Here is a 19,002-nt window from a genome sequence, read left to right on the forward strand (position 1 = left end):
GGGGCCGCTCCACTCCGGGGAGGGAAGGGCTGAGGATGGCAGTGTTGGGTCACAGCCATGGAGCAGATGGGGAGGGGTCACTCAGGCCACAGAGGGACAGGACAGGGCCCACGCATGCACCAGCTGACAATGGCACTGGCCTCCACGGAATGTGAGCAGTAGATGCAATGGGCTCCAGCACGGATCCCCGCCCCACTCCGCCTGGGACATGTTCCTGCACCCCAGGGTCAATCTGAGCGGAAAAGGCCCAGGTTCAGAGAGCAATTCTGCACCAGGAAGACCAGTGCGCTGTGTGGCAAGGATGGGTCAGGTGCACAGTTTGTAAGAGGATCCAGACCCATTCTATGGCTCCTGGAGCACCCTTAGCAAGCAAGTCAAGTCAGTGATGATGGGTGTGCCTGCATTTTACACGCGTCACCGCATCACGGGGTCAGGCCAGGTCCACTGCTGGTACAGGAGGAAGCTGCCCCACACTGTTGAGGTTCCTGGCTCAGGACCAAGCAGCCAGCTAACAGGAGGGCTACTGGGGGATACGGTGTGAACCACGCAGCCCCGTTCGGGGTCCTGGCCTCCCAGGATCTCTTAGGGGCTTCCCAGGAAGGGAACAACATCACCTGCCACTCCCCTGTAGGACCCGGGGCTAGTAAGTTCTGACCCCCTATAGGGCCCAGGGCTAGTGAGTTCTGACTCCTGCCTGCCTCCGAGCACCATCTAGGAAGTCTGACTTACGCAAACACACTATGTGTCCTCAAAACCAACACCCAAGCCTCAGGTTCGTCGCTGGGACTGTTTTTGTCCCTCCCCCTCAGTGCCCAATGTTCTTATGTAATTCAGCAGCCACTGAAGGCAATGGTGGCATGTGTGTGTAGAGGGGGCATGTTCTGTGACTTTCACCGAGCCCCCAGTTCCATACGCCTGACTTTTCTAGAAGTTCCCAAACCCTGCACACCACTTTCCAGGGCCCAGGCTGAAATCTTGCTCGTCTGTGACTCTGCAGGGAGACGGGGGTATGGACATGCGTCATTCTCTCCTGTGGTCTGGGGGAAGGAGGAGGGGATGATGGGAGGTGAGTCCTGGTGAAGCGCGGCAGGTGCATTCCCATGGGTACACGCGGGCAGAACTCGGCCTCTGTCATGAACTGGTTCCGCCAAGCTGCACCTGACCCGGTGGGAGAGCAGGGTGGCCCGCCCCTTCCCTGCCTCCCGAAGAGAAACAGTGCAGGAGGGCTCCCCCGCCCCGCGGGAGAAGGGCAAGGTCAAAGATTCCAGACTCCTAGCATTCCCTGTTTCCACCGAGGCCTTGCATTCCTTTCCTGTCCAAAATCCATCATTTCCCTCCGACAGATTCCCCTGGATCTGTTCTGTCAATATTTATATAAAAATAAATTTGAGGGCAGAGTTGACTCACCCTGAGCAAAGAGCACTGAGGGAAGAGGCACAGGCTGAACGGGGACAGTCACCCGTGCCCTCGGCTGCTGGACAGGCGAGGCATCCGCCACTTGGCCCTCATTTTCATCCCGCGTCGCTGGGCCCTGCCGATGAGGGCTTTCCAGCCAGCGTCCATGCTCACACTCAGCTTCAGGACCAACACTGCCAGGACCCAAACATTCAGTGCCCCCCGACCCTCCATGCTCCCCAGGGGTCGTACCCCGCTCCGGGAGTCTTTCTCTGGTGGAGAAGCCACTCATGGGCTCAGGAGACTTTCAGCTGGGCCTGTGCTTCTCATGTGGCCGCAGTCCCTCCACGCTTGATCACCTTCTACCCAAACGATCCCATCAATTTCAGCAACCTCTTTGGAGCATCTTCCATCCCTGCCCCAAACATTCGCTACACAGAAGACAAGCCTCAGGAAGTCAAGTATCTGACGCTGTTGATAAACTGGCTCAGCTCTCCCCCGCCCCACCTCCCAGAAGCAACTCAGGACCTCATACATATGTCCTGCCTGTGGCTTCTTCATGGGTCTCCCAAGGGATCCAGGCGCTCCTGCATCTGTATGGGAGGTCCTGAAGAAGCTCCTGGCTCCGTATTGGCTCAACTCTGGCTGTTGCGACCATTTGGGGAGTGAACCAGCAGATGGAAAATCTTTCTGTCTCTCCTTCTCTGTAAATTTGCCTTTCTGATAAAAATAAATCTTAAAAATCCCTCTTGTCAAATCAAGTTGGAGATGACACACACTTCGCTCTTTCTGTGCAGGGGGCACCCAGGAAGGTCCTGCCGCCTTTAGGTCGCCAAGTCCCAGGGGCTCCCAGCGTGTGTGGGGTTATACTCCCCACCCCTTTGCACACTGCCTTGCAGCTCGAAGCCCTCCCTGCCAAGCCTGTCTGTGTGCCTCCAAGCTCCCACTTCCTGGCCCTGTGGCCTAGGCTCGTGGCTCCCACACTTGCCCACACGGACCCTGTTTGTTTCTTTAGCCACGCATTCCCTGCCTATGGTCCTGTGTCTCCATGTGCTGCCGGGTTCTGCTCCCCATCCTTCTGACCCCGGCAGAGCCTCCTCCGGCCCACTTGTTTCCCTCCTTGAAGGATTCCTGAACTCTGGCCCGCACAGCAGCTAATCCAGATTAGTTTCAGCAGGACCTCCTAGTCTTAGCTGCTAACAACCTCCCTCCCGCCTCCCACCAGGAGCTGACATCACACAGGCCAGAGAATGCCAGCTTCTGCCAGCTGTGCGCGCTCTCCTGGGAGAACCTGCCAGAACCAGCGCTCTGCTTGGCTCCAGGTGGGCCTCCAGCGCAGCTGGAACAGCGATCCCCGGAGAGGCAGGCTTGTTCCCTATCCCCCCTCTCACCACATCCTGCTCCAGAGGTATTCCTTGCCTCCCTTGGCTCCCACAGCCCCGGGCTGGCCGGCTATCCCTGCTGCCTGCTGCCTGCTGCCGCGGCTCGCCCTGCAATCCAGGGAGCTGTTTAAGGTGTCCCCGCGCTCGCTGTGCTTTTAACTCTTTGAGTTCCATGTCTATAGCCAGTTCCTCTGTGTCCTTTCTGCATACGAGGTGTTCAATAATGAGACAGACCACAAGCGTCCACTTTGGAGTAAGTCTCCTTAAAGGGGTCTGAGAAATACTGCCCCACGCTTCCAGCAGGACTTTGGGGGGGGGTCTAGGTGCACGCCCCCAGACAGTCTCCAACTTGCTCTAGCTGGAGTGCAGGACTGCTAAGAACCCAGGTCCCCACGCCCTGCCCCCAGTGTTTTCTCAATCTGTATGTCTTTTTAAAGGATGGCTCCAAAGGCTGGGAATGACACCTGAGTTGCCTCCTTGCAACGGTAGGAACCCAGTCACTGAACCAGCACTGCTGGCTGCCTCGCAGCGTCTGCTTTGGTGGGGAGCTGGAGTTGGCAGCCTTAGCCAGGAATAGAACCGCTCCCCCCCTCCCAGGGCACTGTGATGTGGGTGGGACGCTGGTATCCTAACCACCAGCCTAAACAACTACTTGCACCTTGTGTTTCTAGCCCTTTCCCGGGCACGACCCAAGCTGCTGGTCTGGGGAGCACAGGTGAAAGGCGACCATTTACCCCGAGGTCAGTGACAGCAGGTGAAATGGGCTGAGGAGCTCAGAGGGCTGAGAACAGCAGGGAGCCGGAGTGCCCCACAGTGACCTCGCTGCCTGCTGAGGCCCTGTGCTGGGGAGGGAACCTCAAGTGAGGAGAGACGGAAGCAGAAACGGAGTGGGCTCGGAAGCCGACGGAACAGATAGAGCCGGTGCCCTGACACCAGGAGTCACAGATGCCACGGAGGAGGAGGAGGAGGAGGAGGAGGGGCTGGAGCAGCTGTGGGCGGGCAGCAGGATAAGAAACGGGGACTTCGGCAAAGTAAAGATCATGTGGATTTAAAGAATAAGTGCATGTGTCGGCAGAGAGGGGGAAAAAAAAAACACACAGATAAACTCAGGGCTTCCAGGGCACGGGGTAGCCATGCAGCAGCACCCCCACCCACACCCACCGGGACATGCCCGGGACATCCCTCCCACTCCGGGCATGAATTCAGGAACTGGGCCGCAGGCGGCACTGAATTTGGGGGGGGTGAGGAACAGAATTAGACAAATCTCTCCTTGGCACCTCCCTCCAGAAGCCTGGGCTTGCATCGCTTTCTCCAAGGGATACAGCTGAGCTCCATCTTAGCTCCCTCTGAAGACGCGGGAGGTTGTCACGCACTTCAAGGCAAACGCAGAGACCTGGGACTCTAGCTGCCCTCTTCACCTCCAAGGAAAACTGGCGTTTTCCTGCCCAGTTGGCTCTCCTGCCCATGGCCGAGGCAAAAACTGGCGTGGGAGAGGGTCTCTCCTGCCCACGGCCGAGGTTGCATAGCAGCCTAACATGGGGGTAAACCCGCATCTGGGACTCGCACGGGGCCTCGTCCTGGACGGGTTAATGAGGTGAAGTGGGTTCCCAGCCGAAGCGCGCGCGTAGCCCACCCGGCCCGGAGGTCCGGCTGGCTAGCCCCGCGTGGGCGGATCTGTGGGCGCGTAAACAGCTGACACTCCCGCCTCCCCACTGCCTGAAGGGTCCTGGCTCCCCCTGTCAGCGCGGCTGTCACCACGGCCAACCGCGTCCTCGCCTCCCACACACGGCCTGGGAACAGGAAGGAGAGTGTGGAGCGCGGAAGCCGTCCGCTCCACAGACAGCTCCCCGCCACCCCCGCAGCCTTCCACGGGCGCAGCTCGGAGCGGGGAACCGAGAGCTCGCAGACGCCGGCAGACACGGCCCCGAACGCGAGCGTCTGCAGCCCGGGAGCCGGCGACCGCTGCCGTCCGCCGGGGTAGCCTCGGAGGCGCTGTCAGCCCCGCTCGGAGCCCAGCCGAGCCCGACTCCTTCACGCGCCCGTCAGCAGCGCCCAACTCTTCCAGACTCTTCTCCCGGCCCCAGCAGGGCTCACGTCTCCCCCCACCCCCACCCCCGGCCACGCGCCCCCCGCGCCGCGCCGCGCTCACGCCGGGACCAGAGTCGCCGGCACACCAAGGGACCAGGGGGCAGAGCTAGGGCCGGCCACCGCAGCCTCCTTGCCGGCTCCCCCTTTCTCCCTGAGCCCCGGCTCCGGCCGGCCGGGACCCCGACCCGACCCGACCGGGTGGTCCGCACGCAGCTGCACAAAGCGCGCCGCCCCGCCGGCCGGGACAAAGCGGGCGGGGGCGCCGGCACCTACCTGGGTGCGGAGCGCCGGGCGAGGGGCGCGGGGCTGGGGCGCACCGGCTGTCGGGCGCCCTCACACCGGCCGCGACAGCCGGTTGCGGGCGGCGAGCGGCAGGCGGGCTCCGTCACGGGGCGTGAGCGGCGCGGGGGGCGCGCGGGAGCCGGCGGCGGCGGGGCGCGTGGCGGCGGCGCGCGGGCGCGAGCGGCGGGACTGCGGCGCCGCCAAGGAGGACAATAGCCTCCCCCTGCCGCAGGCCGCCGGCTCCCGCGGGAGGCCCGGGACCATCTGGACCCGCGGCCCCGCGGGGCTCGGGGCGGGGCCCGAGTCACCCCCACCATCCCTCCCTCCCCGCCCGGCGCCATGGCAACCGCGGCCCCTCTCGGCTCTGCCCGTGCGGTTCCCCGGCCTGGGTCGTTGACCTTCCCCGAGGCGGTACGCGTCGGCCGCCGGCGCTCCATCCCTGTCCTTGCCCCGCGGACACCCTTCTTCCGGACCGGGTTCTCCTGGCTTCGGCCGCCGGCCCCGCGGCGTACAGTGGGTGCGTGGGGGGTGCTGTGCGTGGACACCGCTGCGTAGGCGCCGCACCTTTGTCCCTAATTCCCTCTTTTCCCCGGGATGCGCAATCCTTCACTCACCGGTGAGAAGTAGATCCTGAGACTCGGTCTCGGGGGGCAGTGGGGTCCTTTTTTTCAAATTTTCCTCTTAGGCCACCTCCAGGCCATCCCCTCTCTAGGCATGTTTCTCCTCCGCCTGCTTTCTCTCGCGTCCGCCTTCGGGCAGGTGGGCCGGCTCGCCTTCCCGAAGCCTCTCCATGGTGCGCGTTGGAGATGGGCCACCTCACAAGTCAGGTCTGCGAACAGCCATCACGGCGCGCGCCTCAGCGCCTCTCATTTATCAACCCGGAGAATTCTGGCCTAGTCACTGTCTTAAGGGGGGTGGGGGTGGGGGTGGACATTTTTAGGCCTGGCGCGGCTGGCTTGATCCTGAGTGGGCTTGAGGTCTGAGGTCATTAACCAAGGCGAATGCTATCTGCCTAGGAAGAGAAGGAATGGTGCCCACATCCCAGCAAACGCTCAGAATGCCAGGTGGGTGCTAAAATTGCCTTTCCCCATGTGACTCTCCTCTCCTCCCCACACCCCACCCCCACCCCGCTCGGGAGAGGCGGGTGCTGTTCTCCCCAGACGGAGCTCAAGGGATGAGGGAGGACCCGCAGGGTGGGCTCGGATGCCCACGGAGGCCCCCCACTCCCTAGAAGGTGGCCGTGGGTTCTTCGGGGACTGCCTGAAATAGCAAATTCGGGGAACTCAAAGAACAGGCTTGGAGGGAATTTAGGGGAAGTGGGTTCTGATTTTTAGGCGCTTTTTTTGGGGAGGGGACCTCTTTATCTTTAGCATTTTGCTGCTTTCTGTGTGCCCGCTGAAATACGTAGGAAATACTCTTCAGATAGGATGTTTGGCAAAGCGAAATAAATCATTTGTTTCAAATGTACTGGGAAATATTTTCAAGGAAAAAGTGAGTTTAAAAAAAAATCTTGCTACTGGCCCTAACTAGTTGCGTCATGTCAGCCCCCCCCTTCCCCCACTCAGGGTTTTCCTACGCTGAAAAAAAGAGAGAGAGAGAGAGAGAGAAGTGACACTAAAGCCTGTTGTTGGCGTTTTCTCGGCCTCTGAGCTCTGTGACCTCAGCCGCAGCCTGGGACAGCTGCTGGGGTAGTTGTCATGCTGTCTACCTGCTGTTTACTTGTTCCTGACCCTCGCTTCGCAAAGGCAAGCGGCAGCAAAGTGGCACGGAGGCTGCAGCTGCGTGTGGGTCGTTGCCTGGGGAGGAAGGAGGTGCCCACGTGGACTTAGTGGTCACGGAGAAGACTTAGGGCTGAGGACCAGCCGGCCGGCTGCCATGGGAACCGGGGCCACCTCACTATGGGCTGGACAGCGACAGCCTCTCAGATGATGACCCAGTTTTGGAAGCTGGGAGAAGGGGACACTAGGTCCGTCGATTAGCATCCCAGTATCTTTTCAAGAGTCGTTTTCCACTTCGGGTCGCTCACTGTCCTTCAAGAAGCCCTGCAAACATTCTGATTTACATTTTATTGGTGAACAAGGGGATGTGAGGGCACAGAACTGGCTGAGTCCAAAGGGTCTTTCCCCCCTCTGCCGAAGAGGGGGCACCCAGCATGGTAGACCCAGTATAGCTACTAGCTGCCAGCTGTGTGATTCTGGACCCCTGCTCGGTTTTTCTGGGCTCGGTTGCCTCCGGTGGCCTGGCCCGTGGTAAGTGCTGCTCTGACGTCAGCCGTCATTACCGTAGCCCTTTGAGTGTTTTCCTGAGCCTTGGCTGTCTTTGGAGAGGGAACTCGCCTGGCTCAGCTCAGTCACTAGGTTGCTTTGGAAACTAGGGCTTTGGCTCTGTAGTGAATCAGCGTGGTCCAGCAAGGATGAAGACGTCTGCTTCTTTTTTGGCTTGCCAAAGTGAACGGAGGGCCGTCCCGCAGTGTGCCCAGCAAGCTTCCTGGAGAACCTGTGGTGGTGGGTTATGCAACTGAGAGCGCTCCACTTGCTGCCACCAAACTTAGAGCTGCACCTGCGTTGAAGAGGTGACCCTCCTGCCACCTGAAACGCACCTCCTGGCTTCCAGCCTAACACTCATCCCTTTGCAGTCTCGTGGTCCTCACTCCTGCTGGCCTGCTGCTTCTCTGCTGGCTCTTCTTCCCATTGGCATTTCAGCATGCTCCAAGTGTCTGCCAGCCCTGACCCCCTATGTGTATCACCCTCACAGCCTTCTTCTTCTTCTTTTTTTTTTTTCTTAAGATTTATGTTTCTTGGAAGAGATAGAGAAGGAGAGATGGCTCACGCCCCAAAGTGGCCACAATGGCAGCAGCTGAGCTGATCTGAAGCCAGGAACCAGGGGTTTCTTCTGGGCCTCACACATGGGTGCGGAGTCCCAAGGCATCAGGCCATCCTCGGCGGCTTTCCCAGACTGCAGGCAGGGAGCTGGGTGGGAAGTGGAGCAGCTGGGACATGAATGAGCGCCCGTATGGGATACTGGTCCTGGAAGGTGGAGCCAATGGGCCAGCCCCCACAGCCTTCTTAAGTCTCCTGTACTTGTGGGCTCCCTCTTCCTTGCCTCTATTTAATCAGACACTCATTCAAAAACTAGCTGGCTTGTTATGTGCTGGTCATTATTGCTAGGATCTAGGGAGAGAATTAGGAGTGGAATGGACATTTTTCTTTGTCCGCTTAGAGGATCGTGTTGTGCAGCAGACACACGTAAATAAAACAGCCCCTAAGTGACATTACATTGAGTGCAGTGAATGGTTGAACCCAGTACCTGGGTTCAAGTCCTGGCTCTGGCTCAGATTCTAGCTTCCTGATAATGTGACCCCTGGGAGGCGGAGGGTGATGGCTTGGTGCCCATGGAGGAAGACCCTGATGAGTTCCTGGCTCCTGGCTTTGGCCGGGGCTAGCCCTGGCTGTTACAGGCCTCGTTTGGGGGAATGAACCACCAGATGAGAAATTTCTGTTTATTTCCTCTCTGCCCCTCCTTCCTTCCCAAATAAGTTATATAAATAAAAGTTTTTAAATACATATAGTCACAAGCTGCATGAATGAATGATATAAATCCTCTCTCAGATAACTTAAGTGTTGTAACTTGGATAGAAATGAGGGGATAAAAAAGGAGAACTTCAAATCACCTACAATGGGGAACAGTCAGCAGTTACCAACTGTTACTGTGTGTGTGGAGGGCACTGCGGCTCCTTGGCTTGGGCTGCTGCCTGCAGTGCCAGCATCCCATGTGGGCACTGATTCAAGTCCCGGCTACTCCATTTCCAACCCAGCTCTCTGCAAATGCACCTGGGAAGGTGGTGGGAGACGGCCTGAGTGCGTGGGCCCCTGACACCCACGTGGAAGACTCGGGCGGAATGATGGGCTCCCGGCTTCCACCCGGCCCAGCGCTGACCGTTGTGATCATTTGGGAAGTGAGCCAGCAGATGGGAGACCTCTCTCCTCTCTTCTTTCTTCTCTCCTCTTTTTCTAACTCTGCCTTTCAAATAAATATCTTTAAAGCAACAAATAAAATGAAGTAAAATTCACTGGCAACTATATTCCTAGCACCCAACACATTTAATTCTTAACGTGAAGAGCTAAACCCATCTCACAAAGGAGAAAGTGGAGGCATTGAGAAATTAAGTACCTCACCCAGAACCATCAAAGCAGGCATAACAGCGCCTCACGTGTGACTTCTGGTTCCTAGCCGCAGAGACAGAGTGCATGCATACCAGGTCTGCTGTTGTAAGATGCAGGATGCTTGTAAGGCATGAGGAAAAGCTCTCGAAGGTTGAAGCCTGAAAGAGAACTGATCAGCTTCAGAATGTTTGTCTTTAAAGATTTATTTACTTTCATGGGAAAGGCAGAGTTACAGAGGAAAAAAAACAAGATCTGTCCACTCTTTCACTGGTCAAGTGGCTATTGTAGCCAGAGCTGAGTCGATCTGAACCCAGGAGTTTCTTCTAGGTCTTCCATGTGGGTTGCGGGTCCTAAGCCTTTGGGTCATCCTCTACTGGTTTCCCAGGCCGTAAGCAGGAAGCTGGATGGGAAGTGGAGCAGCTGGGACATGAACCGCTGCCCATATGGGATGCTGGCGTTTGGAGGTGGAGGATTAGCCTGTTGAGCCACCACACTTTCCTCCCTCCCCACCCCCACAGTTTTGTAATGTGTTATAGACATTACTCTGGTGCTGCGTGGGGACTGGCTTGTCAGGGTGCACGGGTTGCTATGAAAAAAAAAAATTAGGTTATTACTGTGGCTTTGGTGAGAGAAAAGATGTCAGCTTGAAGTAAGATGTTAGCAATGGAGACGGAAGTGCATTGGCAGAAAGGTAGACAAGCCGTGGTAATGGGACAGACACAGGTGACGGGAGAGGCTTTGGGAGATGTCATTCCAAGGACGGATGGTCCCTGCGGGGCGGATGATCACCCATGCATCCCAGCTTGAACCGGAAGTCGTGCTGCCCCTGAGCCAATTGTTCATTTGCAGTTGCTGTCTCGCTTTTCTCAGCAGCTGTATCCTTCTTGGTCCTGCTTCCGGCGTGGAAGGGCTGGCTCTCTTGGTTTTCCTCAATGCCTGTGATGCTTCTTTCCTCGTTTTTTTTTTTTTTGAGGGGACCTTCTCGTTACTGAGTGCTGCTGTGGTGGTCGCTGGTGGTGTTCTGGCCTTTTCTATGCACTCCCTGTGGGCCTTCTTACGGTGCAGCTCAACGGATGCTCTCTTGTTGATCTGACAGATGAGTCCTCTGCTGAAAACCCTTCAGTCACTTCCCCCTCCTCCTGGATTAAAGTCCAAAGTGTTTAACCAAGTTAAGACTCCTTCTGCAGTCTCATCTCTTACTACTCCCTGTGTGGCACCGTGTCCTTCACACACGGAGGAACCTCATGAAATGTTCTCAATGTTTATGAAACTTTATTAATTTTTATTTATTTTTTAAAGATTTGTTTATTTTTATTACAGTCAGATATACAGAGAGGAGGAGAGACAGAAAGGAAGATTTTCCCTCTCATGATTCACTCCCCAAGTGGCCACAACGGCCGGTGCTGTGCCAATCCGAAGCCAGGAGCCAGGAACTTCTTCTGGGTCTCCCACATGGGTGGCAGGGTCCCAAGGCTTTGGGCCGTCCTCAACTGCTTTCCCAGGCCACAGGCAGGGAGCTGGACGGGAAGTGAAGCATTTTCATTCACCATTCATTCCTCAAATGCCCACAGTGGCCAGACCTGGTTCGGACATGGCAAAAGCGAGGACCTAGGATGTCAGTTCAGGTCCCCCACATGGGTGTCAGAACTCCAGCCCCCGGCACCGACACGGTCACCTCCCAGCTTCCACCATTAGCAGAAAGCTGGATTCAGGAGCCTGAGCAGGCAGTCAAATCCAGTTGCTCCACTCTGGGGTGCAGGCATGTTAACCACAAGGGTAAACCTAGCTCAGGTCTGCGAGGGTTATTATATGCTAGGATGCAACACAACATTACAAAGGAAGTCCACAAGATTCCATTTACTTATTCATTCCTGAAATGCTTCAATGATCATAGCTGATCCAAAGCCAGGAGCCAGGAGTTTCTTCTGGGTCTCCCATTTGGGTGCAGGGTCCCAAGGCTTTTAGGTCATCCTCTGCTACCTTCCCATATCACAAGCAGGGAGCTGGATGGGAAGTGGAACAGCTGGGACATGAACTGGTGCCAAGGCTTGCAAGTGGAGGGTTAGCCAGTTGAGACAGCAGACTATCTCACACATGCTAGTGTTGCTAGCTGCAATCGCTTGCCCTCTTGTGTTCTCCAAACATCTGTTAATCGTTTTGATGTCAATTTAGATGTCACTTCTGGGCTGCAAGTCTGTCACCACCCATGAGCTAGCTTCCTTAGTTTAGCTCCGTGAGTTTATGACTATGTCACTAGCAGGACAGAGGACCCAGCTCCCATCACGTAGGTAGTAGCAGGTACTTTGTAGAGACAACATCCTCTCCCTAGAAATGATATAGACAGCAGTTAAATTCTTGGCTTAGGGAGCCAGTGCCAAGCTCTAGTAGGCTAAGCTTCCACCTGTAGCACCAGAATACCCTATGGGCACTTGCTTAAGTCCCAGCTGCTCCATGAGCTCCCTGCTCATGGCCTGGGAAAGCAGTTGAGGATGGCCCAAGTCCATGGGCCTCTGCATCCACATGGGAGACCTGGAAGAAGTTCCTAGCTTCAGATTGGTTCATTTCCAGCTTTTGCAGTCATTTGGGGAATGAATCAGTGGATAGAAGATTTTGTCTCTCCTGCTCCCTGTAGCTCCACTGCTCCAATAAAAATTTAAAATAATCTTTAATTTTAAAAATTGACTTTTAAACTCAGTTTAACTAAGTCAACCTTTTTAAGATCTATGGCCAAGGGCCCAGCACAATGGCTCAGTTGATTAATCCTCCCTTTGCAAGTGCTAGGAACCTGTAAGGGCACCAGTTCATGTCCCAGCTGCCTCACTTCCTTTCCAGCTCCCAGCTTGTGGGCTGGGAAAGCAGTCTCTAGAGGATGGCCCAAAGCCTTGGGATCCTGCCACCACACGGGAACTCTAGAAGAAGCTCCTGGCTCCTGGCTTCAGATTGGCTCAGCTTGGTTGTTGTAGCCATTTAGGTGAGTAACCCAATGGATGGAAGATATTTGTCCTTTTGTCTGTAAATCTGCCTTTCCAATAGACAAACCACACACACACAAACTTTTGCTTAAAAAAATAATAATAAAATAAAATCTATGGCAGAGTCAGGTTCTCAAAATGCCCAGTGTTTCACTTGTAAGAACCACGTGCTTAGCAGGGGTTTGTCCTCTTTCTGGAAGTCCTGCCTTCAAGATCAAAATCCAGAGCCAGGAAACCCAGAGTTGCAAGTATGCAGTCATCTGTTGAGCTGGGAAGGACAGAGGAGTTTTCCTTGCGCAGAGTCCTCTCTGGACATGAAGCGGAATGGAAAAAGATGGGCTGAGCAGCACAGGGGTGTCCAGAAACAAGCGTAGGGTCCTATCCTGTGTCCCTGGCGTTACCCACAAGCAGTTTCACTCCTGGAACCCAGCCTTGCAAGGGGCTTGTGCTGACAAGGGACAGCCACACCCGGTATCGCATTTGAAATGAACTCCTCCCTCTTCTAGGTCTTCTCACCCCTGGAGCCCTAGTCTCCTTGGCTGCTTGACAGTTGGAAACAATCTGGAAAGTTCCTAGGTGCCCAGGCAAGAGTGTGAGCTGTGGGGTGGGGCTGAGGACCCCGGTGTTGAGGTGAGAGTGAGATGGCCCAGACATAAGCGTCACAGGAGAGCTCAACGCCGTGGAGTCATCACCGTGTTTTACGTTTGTCAAGATCACAGGTTGCGCCTGTAGCAGGTGCAATAACCAGAGCCTGAGGGTCAAGGTCCCATGAAGGAAATCAAACTTTGTCATGCAAAAGAGATGGAGGATGAGACCTGGCCTTGCGTCCCCTTCCCTACTATCAGAATGATACTTGACCCCTCCAAACTGGACTGTCACAAGGAGACGTGGATTGAGAGGAGAATACTAACAAACATGAGTCGAGAGCACATTGAGGGGCCAGCTTTAAGGCTCCGGAGATGAAACTGTTTAGTGGAAGACGGCTCCAAATGTCTGGGTCCCTGTGAATTACGTGGGAGATCCCCGATAGGGTTCCTGGCTTTGGCTTGTCCCAGCACCAGCTGCTGCGGGCGTTTGGGGAGTGAGCCAGCAGATGAGAGATACCTCTTTCTGTCTCTCCTCCATCCCTCTGTCATTCCACCTTTCCAATTACATAAATAAATACATTTTTATTTTTCAAAAAAGACTTAGAATACCTGGGTTGTCTTGAACTGGTGACGTGTCTTTGTGCTGTCAGCAGAATGATAGACAAGGCTGTCATTTCAGCGAAGCTTGGAAGGGTGGGCTTGCAAGGGGAGTCCCTGTGCTTTCTCTACACTGGAACTTCAGCGTGGGATGTGATTTGCAAAGATGGTTGTGCGTTGGCAAGCAGAAGTCTGCAGATTAGCCAAGATAATTTGACTGCAAGTCAAATAGGTCATTCTGATGGATGGGGTACAGGAGTGGCGGGGAGCACAGGATGGAGGTGGGGCGTGGAGGACCAAAGCGAATCCTACCTGGAGCTCCCACAGACGTGCAGCGAGAGTCCAGGGCTCTGGAGCCCTCAGGCGCGTTCTGGGCTGAACAGTGTTGAGGGCCTGCTGCTGTCGGCTGCATGGGAGTCGCTGGAACTGGTTTGAGGACAGAGATATTAACATCCATTTATCTTTGTCCAGGTTGGATTCCAAACACATGGACGGACCATCCTTCCCTGACTATTTTTAACTTGCAAACCTAAATGCCATTAAAAACTGGGCCCACTTGACTGAATCTGACCCATTTAGGCTAAGGCCGGCCGTGATTCTTGTACCCTTTGAGTTTACCAGTCCAGAAAGATTTGCTTTTTCTCTCCAAAGGTTCATGCCACAAACATCTGGGAACAGACAGACCCTCTGAGGGCGTCCAGTCGCACCGGTGCCTGAAGTTTCGGCAGCTTCTGTTTCATAGTGAAAGGGGAGAGATCTTGGAGGTGCCTTGGCCAAATTGCACTGGAAAAATATGAGTCGTGCTGAGAACTTGACAGCACCAGGATCCCCTCCCTCCCAAGAGTAGATTTTATCCACTTTTTTTTTTTTTTAAGCCCTTGGCATTTCTTTTAGGTCAGTTTTTCTGGACCTTCGCCTCATTTACTTGTGCTGCAGTGCGGAACTTACAGTTTGTCGTTTCCGCTAGTGGCAGACACCTGAGACCTTCTGGTGGCAGACGGACTTCTGAGCTATCACTTTCTAACCAGAAAAAGCACGCAACTTTTCTAAACATGAGCTTCCTTCTTTTTCTTTTTCTTTTTTTTTACTGTAAAGGCAGATTTACAGAGAAAAGGAGAGACAGAAAGATCTTCCATCCACTGGTTCACTCCCCAAGTGGCTGCAATGGCCAGAGCTGAGCCGATCTTCCAGGAGCCAGGAGCTAGGAGCTTCCTCCTGGTCTCCTATGCGGGTGCAGGGTCCCAGGGCTTTGGGCCGCCCTCTACTGCTTTCCCAGGCCACAAACAGAGTGCTGGAAGGAGAATGGAACAGCCGGGACATGAATTGGTGCCCATATGGGATCCCAGCACATGCAAGGTGAGGATTTAGCCACTAGGCTATCACACAGGGTCCAAGCTTCCTTATTTTCAAACACTGGGAGATCTTTTTTTTGAAGAAAATTGCGGTGAGAAATTCAATAATGTGATATCAGGTGTATTATAACCAGCTATTGCTATGAGCGGTTGACTTGTTTTGTGTTTGTGTTAGTAAAACATACGGCATGGAAACCTGGATTTGCATAGGTTAACTGGGGGAGATCATTTGCATTGCAAAGGGATTCACTGAATGGCGAATGAACTGATTAGGACAAGGCCTCTTTTAAACAGTCAGCTGCTCCCTGTGTAAACCCTGCTGCAAGACCTCTATGAATCAATCATTTGGCCAGGTCTGAATCGCTGTGACAAGTCACCAGTGCCAGTCGCGGGTATTCTTCATGCCCCTTTGTACAGGGATTAGAGCGATTATCTGTGGTTTCAAAGGGCAGATCTGGAGCCAGTGAGTGGGAGATAGGGTGCAGAGACAGGGGAGAGATTTTAGCTTGGTGTGATGAAAAGGGCTTACTAAGCCACTCTTGCCCAAGGCAGTGGGTGCTCTGAGATGGCAAATTTCCCTGCACGAGATAGTCAAGTGAAACTTGGATATCAACCTGTTACAGGCTTTGGAACGATTACTGCACAGGACAGGGATGTGAAGTAGGTTGGTAGTTCCCAAACCTAAATACACCTAGTACACAGCATGAACCTTCTATTGTAGATGTCAGGGGATAAAGGAAATGAGTTAGGAAAAAAAAGTGACTTATTTGGATATGAGAAATGCTGGATTAAATGACCTCTAAGAAGTCTTCTTAATCTCAAGATTGTAAAACCCTCAAGTCATCTAAATTCCTGAGACAATTTGCTAATTTTAGTTGTGAAAAACTTGATCCTAACACCTAAAGAAAGTGAGGAAATGGGAGAATTCAGAGTTTTGGACTTTGGAGGCCGTAGGCTCTTTTCTTCTTCTTCTTTTTTTTTTTTTTTTTTTTAAGATTTGTTTATTTATTGGAAAGGCAGAGATATACAGAGAGGAGGAGAGACAGTGAAAGATCTTCCGTCCGATGATTCACTCCCCAAGTGAGCGCAACGGCCCGTGCTATGCCGATCCGAAGCCAGGATCCAGGAACCTCTTCCAGGTCTCCCGCACAGGTGCAGGGTCCCAAGGCTTTGGGCCGTCCTCGGCTGCGTTCCCAGGCCACAAGCAGGGAGCTGGATGGGAAGTGGAGCTGTCGGGATTAGAACCGGTGCCCATGTGGGATTCCAGGACGGTCAAGGCGAGGACTTTAGCTGCTAGGCTACGCTGCTCGGGCCCGTAGGCTCTTTTCAACTGGGAAGAAAGAGAGCAGGGAGACAGAAGGTAAAAGTGGTGTTAAAATTGACCTTGGAGATTCACCACAGCTCAGCTCAGCAAAGACTAGCCTAACAGGTGGTGTGCAGCCACGCCCCTGACCAAGTACGGGGTACTTTGAACAGTTTATGAATTTCAAAGCTAAATTCATTTTGCTACAGCTATTCTTTTTTTAGAAATCCATGCATTTTTTCATAATATACATATCTTTTGTATATTATGAGGTTTTTTGAAGACCTCTTGTACTTCACAGTAATGTAAAATTAACTGAATCAAGACAGAGCTTGCCATTGATAAGGCTGATAATAAAGATCCCAATGAGCCTGTTTGTCCTTCACGTCAAGCAGATCGTCTTGGCCTTTACTGATACTTTCACTTGGCCATCAGTGACCAGATCAATGGCCGTTTCCATCCCCAAGGCCTCTAGACCACCAAGGCTGTTTTACTCCGGAGGACATCAGTTGGCAGAACGAACCTGGTCCTGCTTCGAGAGAAGGTAAAAATCCAGTGACAGCGGGCAGAGCTGCTCGGTGAGATGGATGGGTTATTGAGGCAGAAGGTAAACTGGACACTAACAGGGAAGGAAACCGCCTGGGCTAGCCCTGCACCTGCTCCTGCAGGATGAGAAATTAAGAGTCATGGTGCAGTGACTCAGCCAGAAAAAACAGAAAGCTACCCAGCATCACAGTCTGTCCGTCATTCTGTTAGCAAGAAGGCAGCCTAAGGAATTGGGCGGCGGTGGTGGTGGTGACGAAGTTACTGCAGTTCATGCCAACGTTGGTTTTGTCCTGGGGAGACTCCTTCCTCCGCCCATACGTCTTAGAAGGAGGAACAGATGCTACAGTTCAAGAACTGACACAGAAGTCAACGCTGCCCTGGCCTCTTGGCCCCTGGAACCCGCCATCCCAGGGCTGGCACATCCCGATCTGACCCCGGCTAGGGAAGCGGGTGGAGGTGAGTCTGAAGCCGCCCCAGATTCCGAGCTCCAGGTGGAAAAGGCCTCAAGAAGGTGATGGGATAAACTAATCTGGGCTTCCTGGCCCCATTTCCAAGGATGTGATTAGCAGAGAGACACCTGGGACCTGCTCCATTTTAGGAAACCCGGTTATAGTGGGGGACAGACTTGGTTCAGGACCCAGGAGGAGCAGTTAACCCTTTCCTACCGCCTACATGGAGAACAGCCTCATTTCACTGTAACTTGGTTCCTCCCAGCGGGGAAAGGTCCTCGAGTGGGAATTCAGGGGTATCTCAGGAACATTTTCCATCTAACCTCCAAGGGGCTCTTTTCACAGGTGCCTGAATCCTCTAGGGGGCCTGAGAACCAGGGAGGGCCTAAGGGGTGCCTCGGGTGGTACACCTAAGCTGTCAGAAATGGACCGGAAGTACTAATCCAAACCCTGAGGGGAGAGGAGACTTGGAAGCAGATTCCTTTGTTTTCCCAAGATTGGGGAGAATGGGAACCTCAAAGACACTGCTCCGTAACACCTTCGAGGTCAGCGATGGAAACATCCAGACCCAAATCCAAAAGCTCCTCAGTTGGCCTGGTTGGCCAAATTGATCTAAAACTTGTGTCAGTCATGTGATTTCTTTTTAATTTTTTTTAAGATTTAGTTGGACCCAGAGCAGTAGCCTAGTAGCCGAAGTCCTCGCCTTGCACACGCCAACATCCCATATGGGTGCCAGTTCTAATCCTGGCAGCCCTGTTTCTCATCCGGCTCCCTGCTTGTGGCCTGGGAAAGCAATCAAGTCCAAAGCCTTGGGATCCTGCACCCACGTGGCAGACCCGGAAGAAGCTCCTGGCTCCTGGCTTGGCTCACTCTAGCTGTTGCGGCTACTTGGGGACTGTTTGTATCTGACTCGCCAATAAAAAATAAATAAAATCTTTTTTTTTAAGATTTATTTTATTTTTATTGGAAAGGCGGATATACAGAGAGGAGAGACAGAGAGGAAGATCTTCCGTCCAATGATTCACTCCCCAAGTGAGCGCAACAGTCAATGCTATGCCGATCCAAAGCCAGGAGCCTCTTCCGGGTCTCCCACGCGGGTGCAGGGTCCCAAAGCTTTGGGCTGTCCTCTGCTGCTTTCCCGGGCCACAGGCCGGGAGCTGGAAGGGAAGCGGGGCTGCTGGGATTAGAACCGGCGCCCATATGGGATCCCAGGCGTGCAAGGAGAGGACCTTAACCACTGCGCCACCATGCCGGGCCCAAAAAATAAATAAAATCTTAAAAAGAAAGATTCAATTATTTGTACTCAAAAGCCGGAATTAAGGAGAGATGGAGAGAGAGATCTTCCACTTGCTGGTTCACTTCCCAAATGGCCACAGGGGCCAGAGCTGAGCCGATCTGAGGCCAGCGGCTTCTTCCTGGTTTTCCACATGGGTACAGAGGCTCAAGCACTTGAGTCATCTTCCACTGCTTTCCCAGGCACATTAGTAGGGAGTGGCCGGGACTAGAACCAGCACCCCTGTGGGTTGCCAGCACCATAGGCAGAGAATTTGCCTGATCCACTACCGTGTTGACCCCCAAGGTCATTTAATTTGGTTGGGCCTCATATTTCTTCTTATTGGAGAATAACTGATCACCTGTACAAGCCTCTTCTGCCTTGAGCTCTGAGGGACAGAGTCCTTTAGCATGTTACTACTAACCGCGCAGCGGTGAGCGCACAGCCACGGCGGGAAGGGCTGAGAGCCGATTCAGCCAAGCCTCACTGTGAGAAGACGATGCCCACATTCACTGGCTACTCAGCTTTTCTTTAAAGATTGATTTTTATTTTTCATTGGAAAGTAAGATATACAGAGAGAGGAGGAGAGACACAGAGGAAGATCTTTCGTGCA

General features: G+C 53.9%; 1 protein-coding gene across 1 annotated transcript in view; it reads left to right on the forward strand.

Moving 5' to 3' along the window:
• The first annotated feature begins 5,486 nt into the window (after positions 1-5,486).
• Positions 5,487-19,002, forward strand: part of CUNH11orf80 (chromosome unknown C11orf80 homolog) — an 84,031-nt gene continuing 70,515 nt past the window's right edge. The window contains exon 1 of the mRNA XM_040970805.1: positions 5,487-5,664. Coding sequence (XP_040826739.1) covers positions 5,487-5,664 — 178 coding nt within the window. The remainder of the gene's footprint in view (positions 5,665-19,002) is intronic.

The sequence above is a fragment of the Ochotona curzoniae genome, unplaced genomic scaffold (genome assembly GCF_017591425.1).
Source record: "Ochotona curzoniae isolate NIBS_2020 unplaced genomic scaffold, NIBS_Ocur_1.0 scaffold_4937, whole genome shotgun sequence".
Classification (NCBI taxonomy): Eukaryota; Metazoa; Chordata; class Mammalia; order Lagomorpha; family Ochotonidae; genus Ochotona; species Ochotona curzoniae.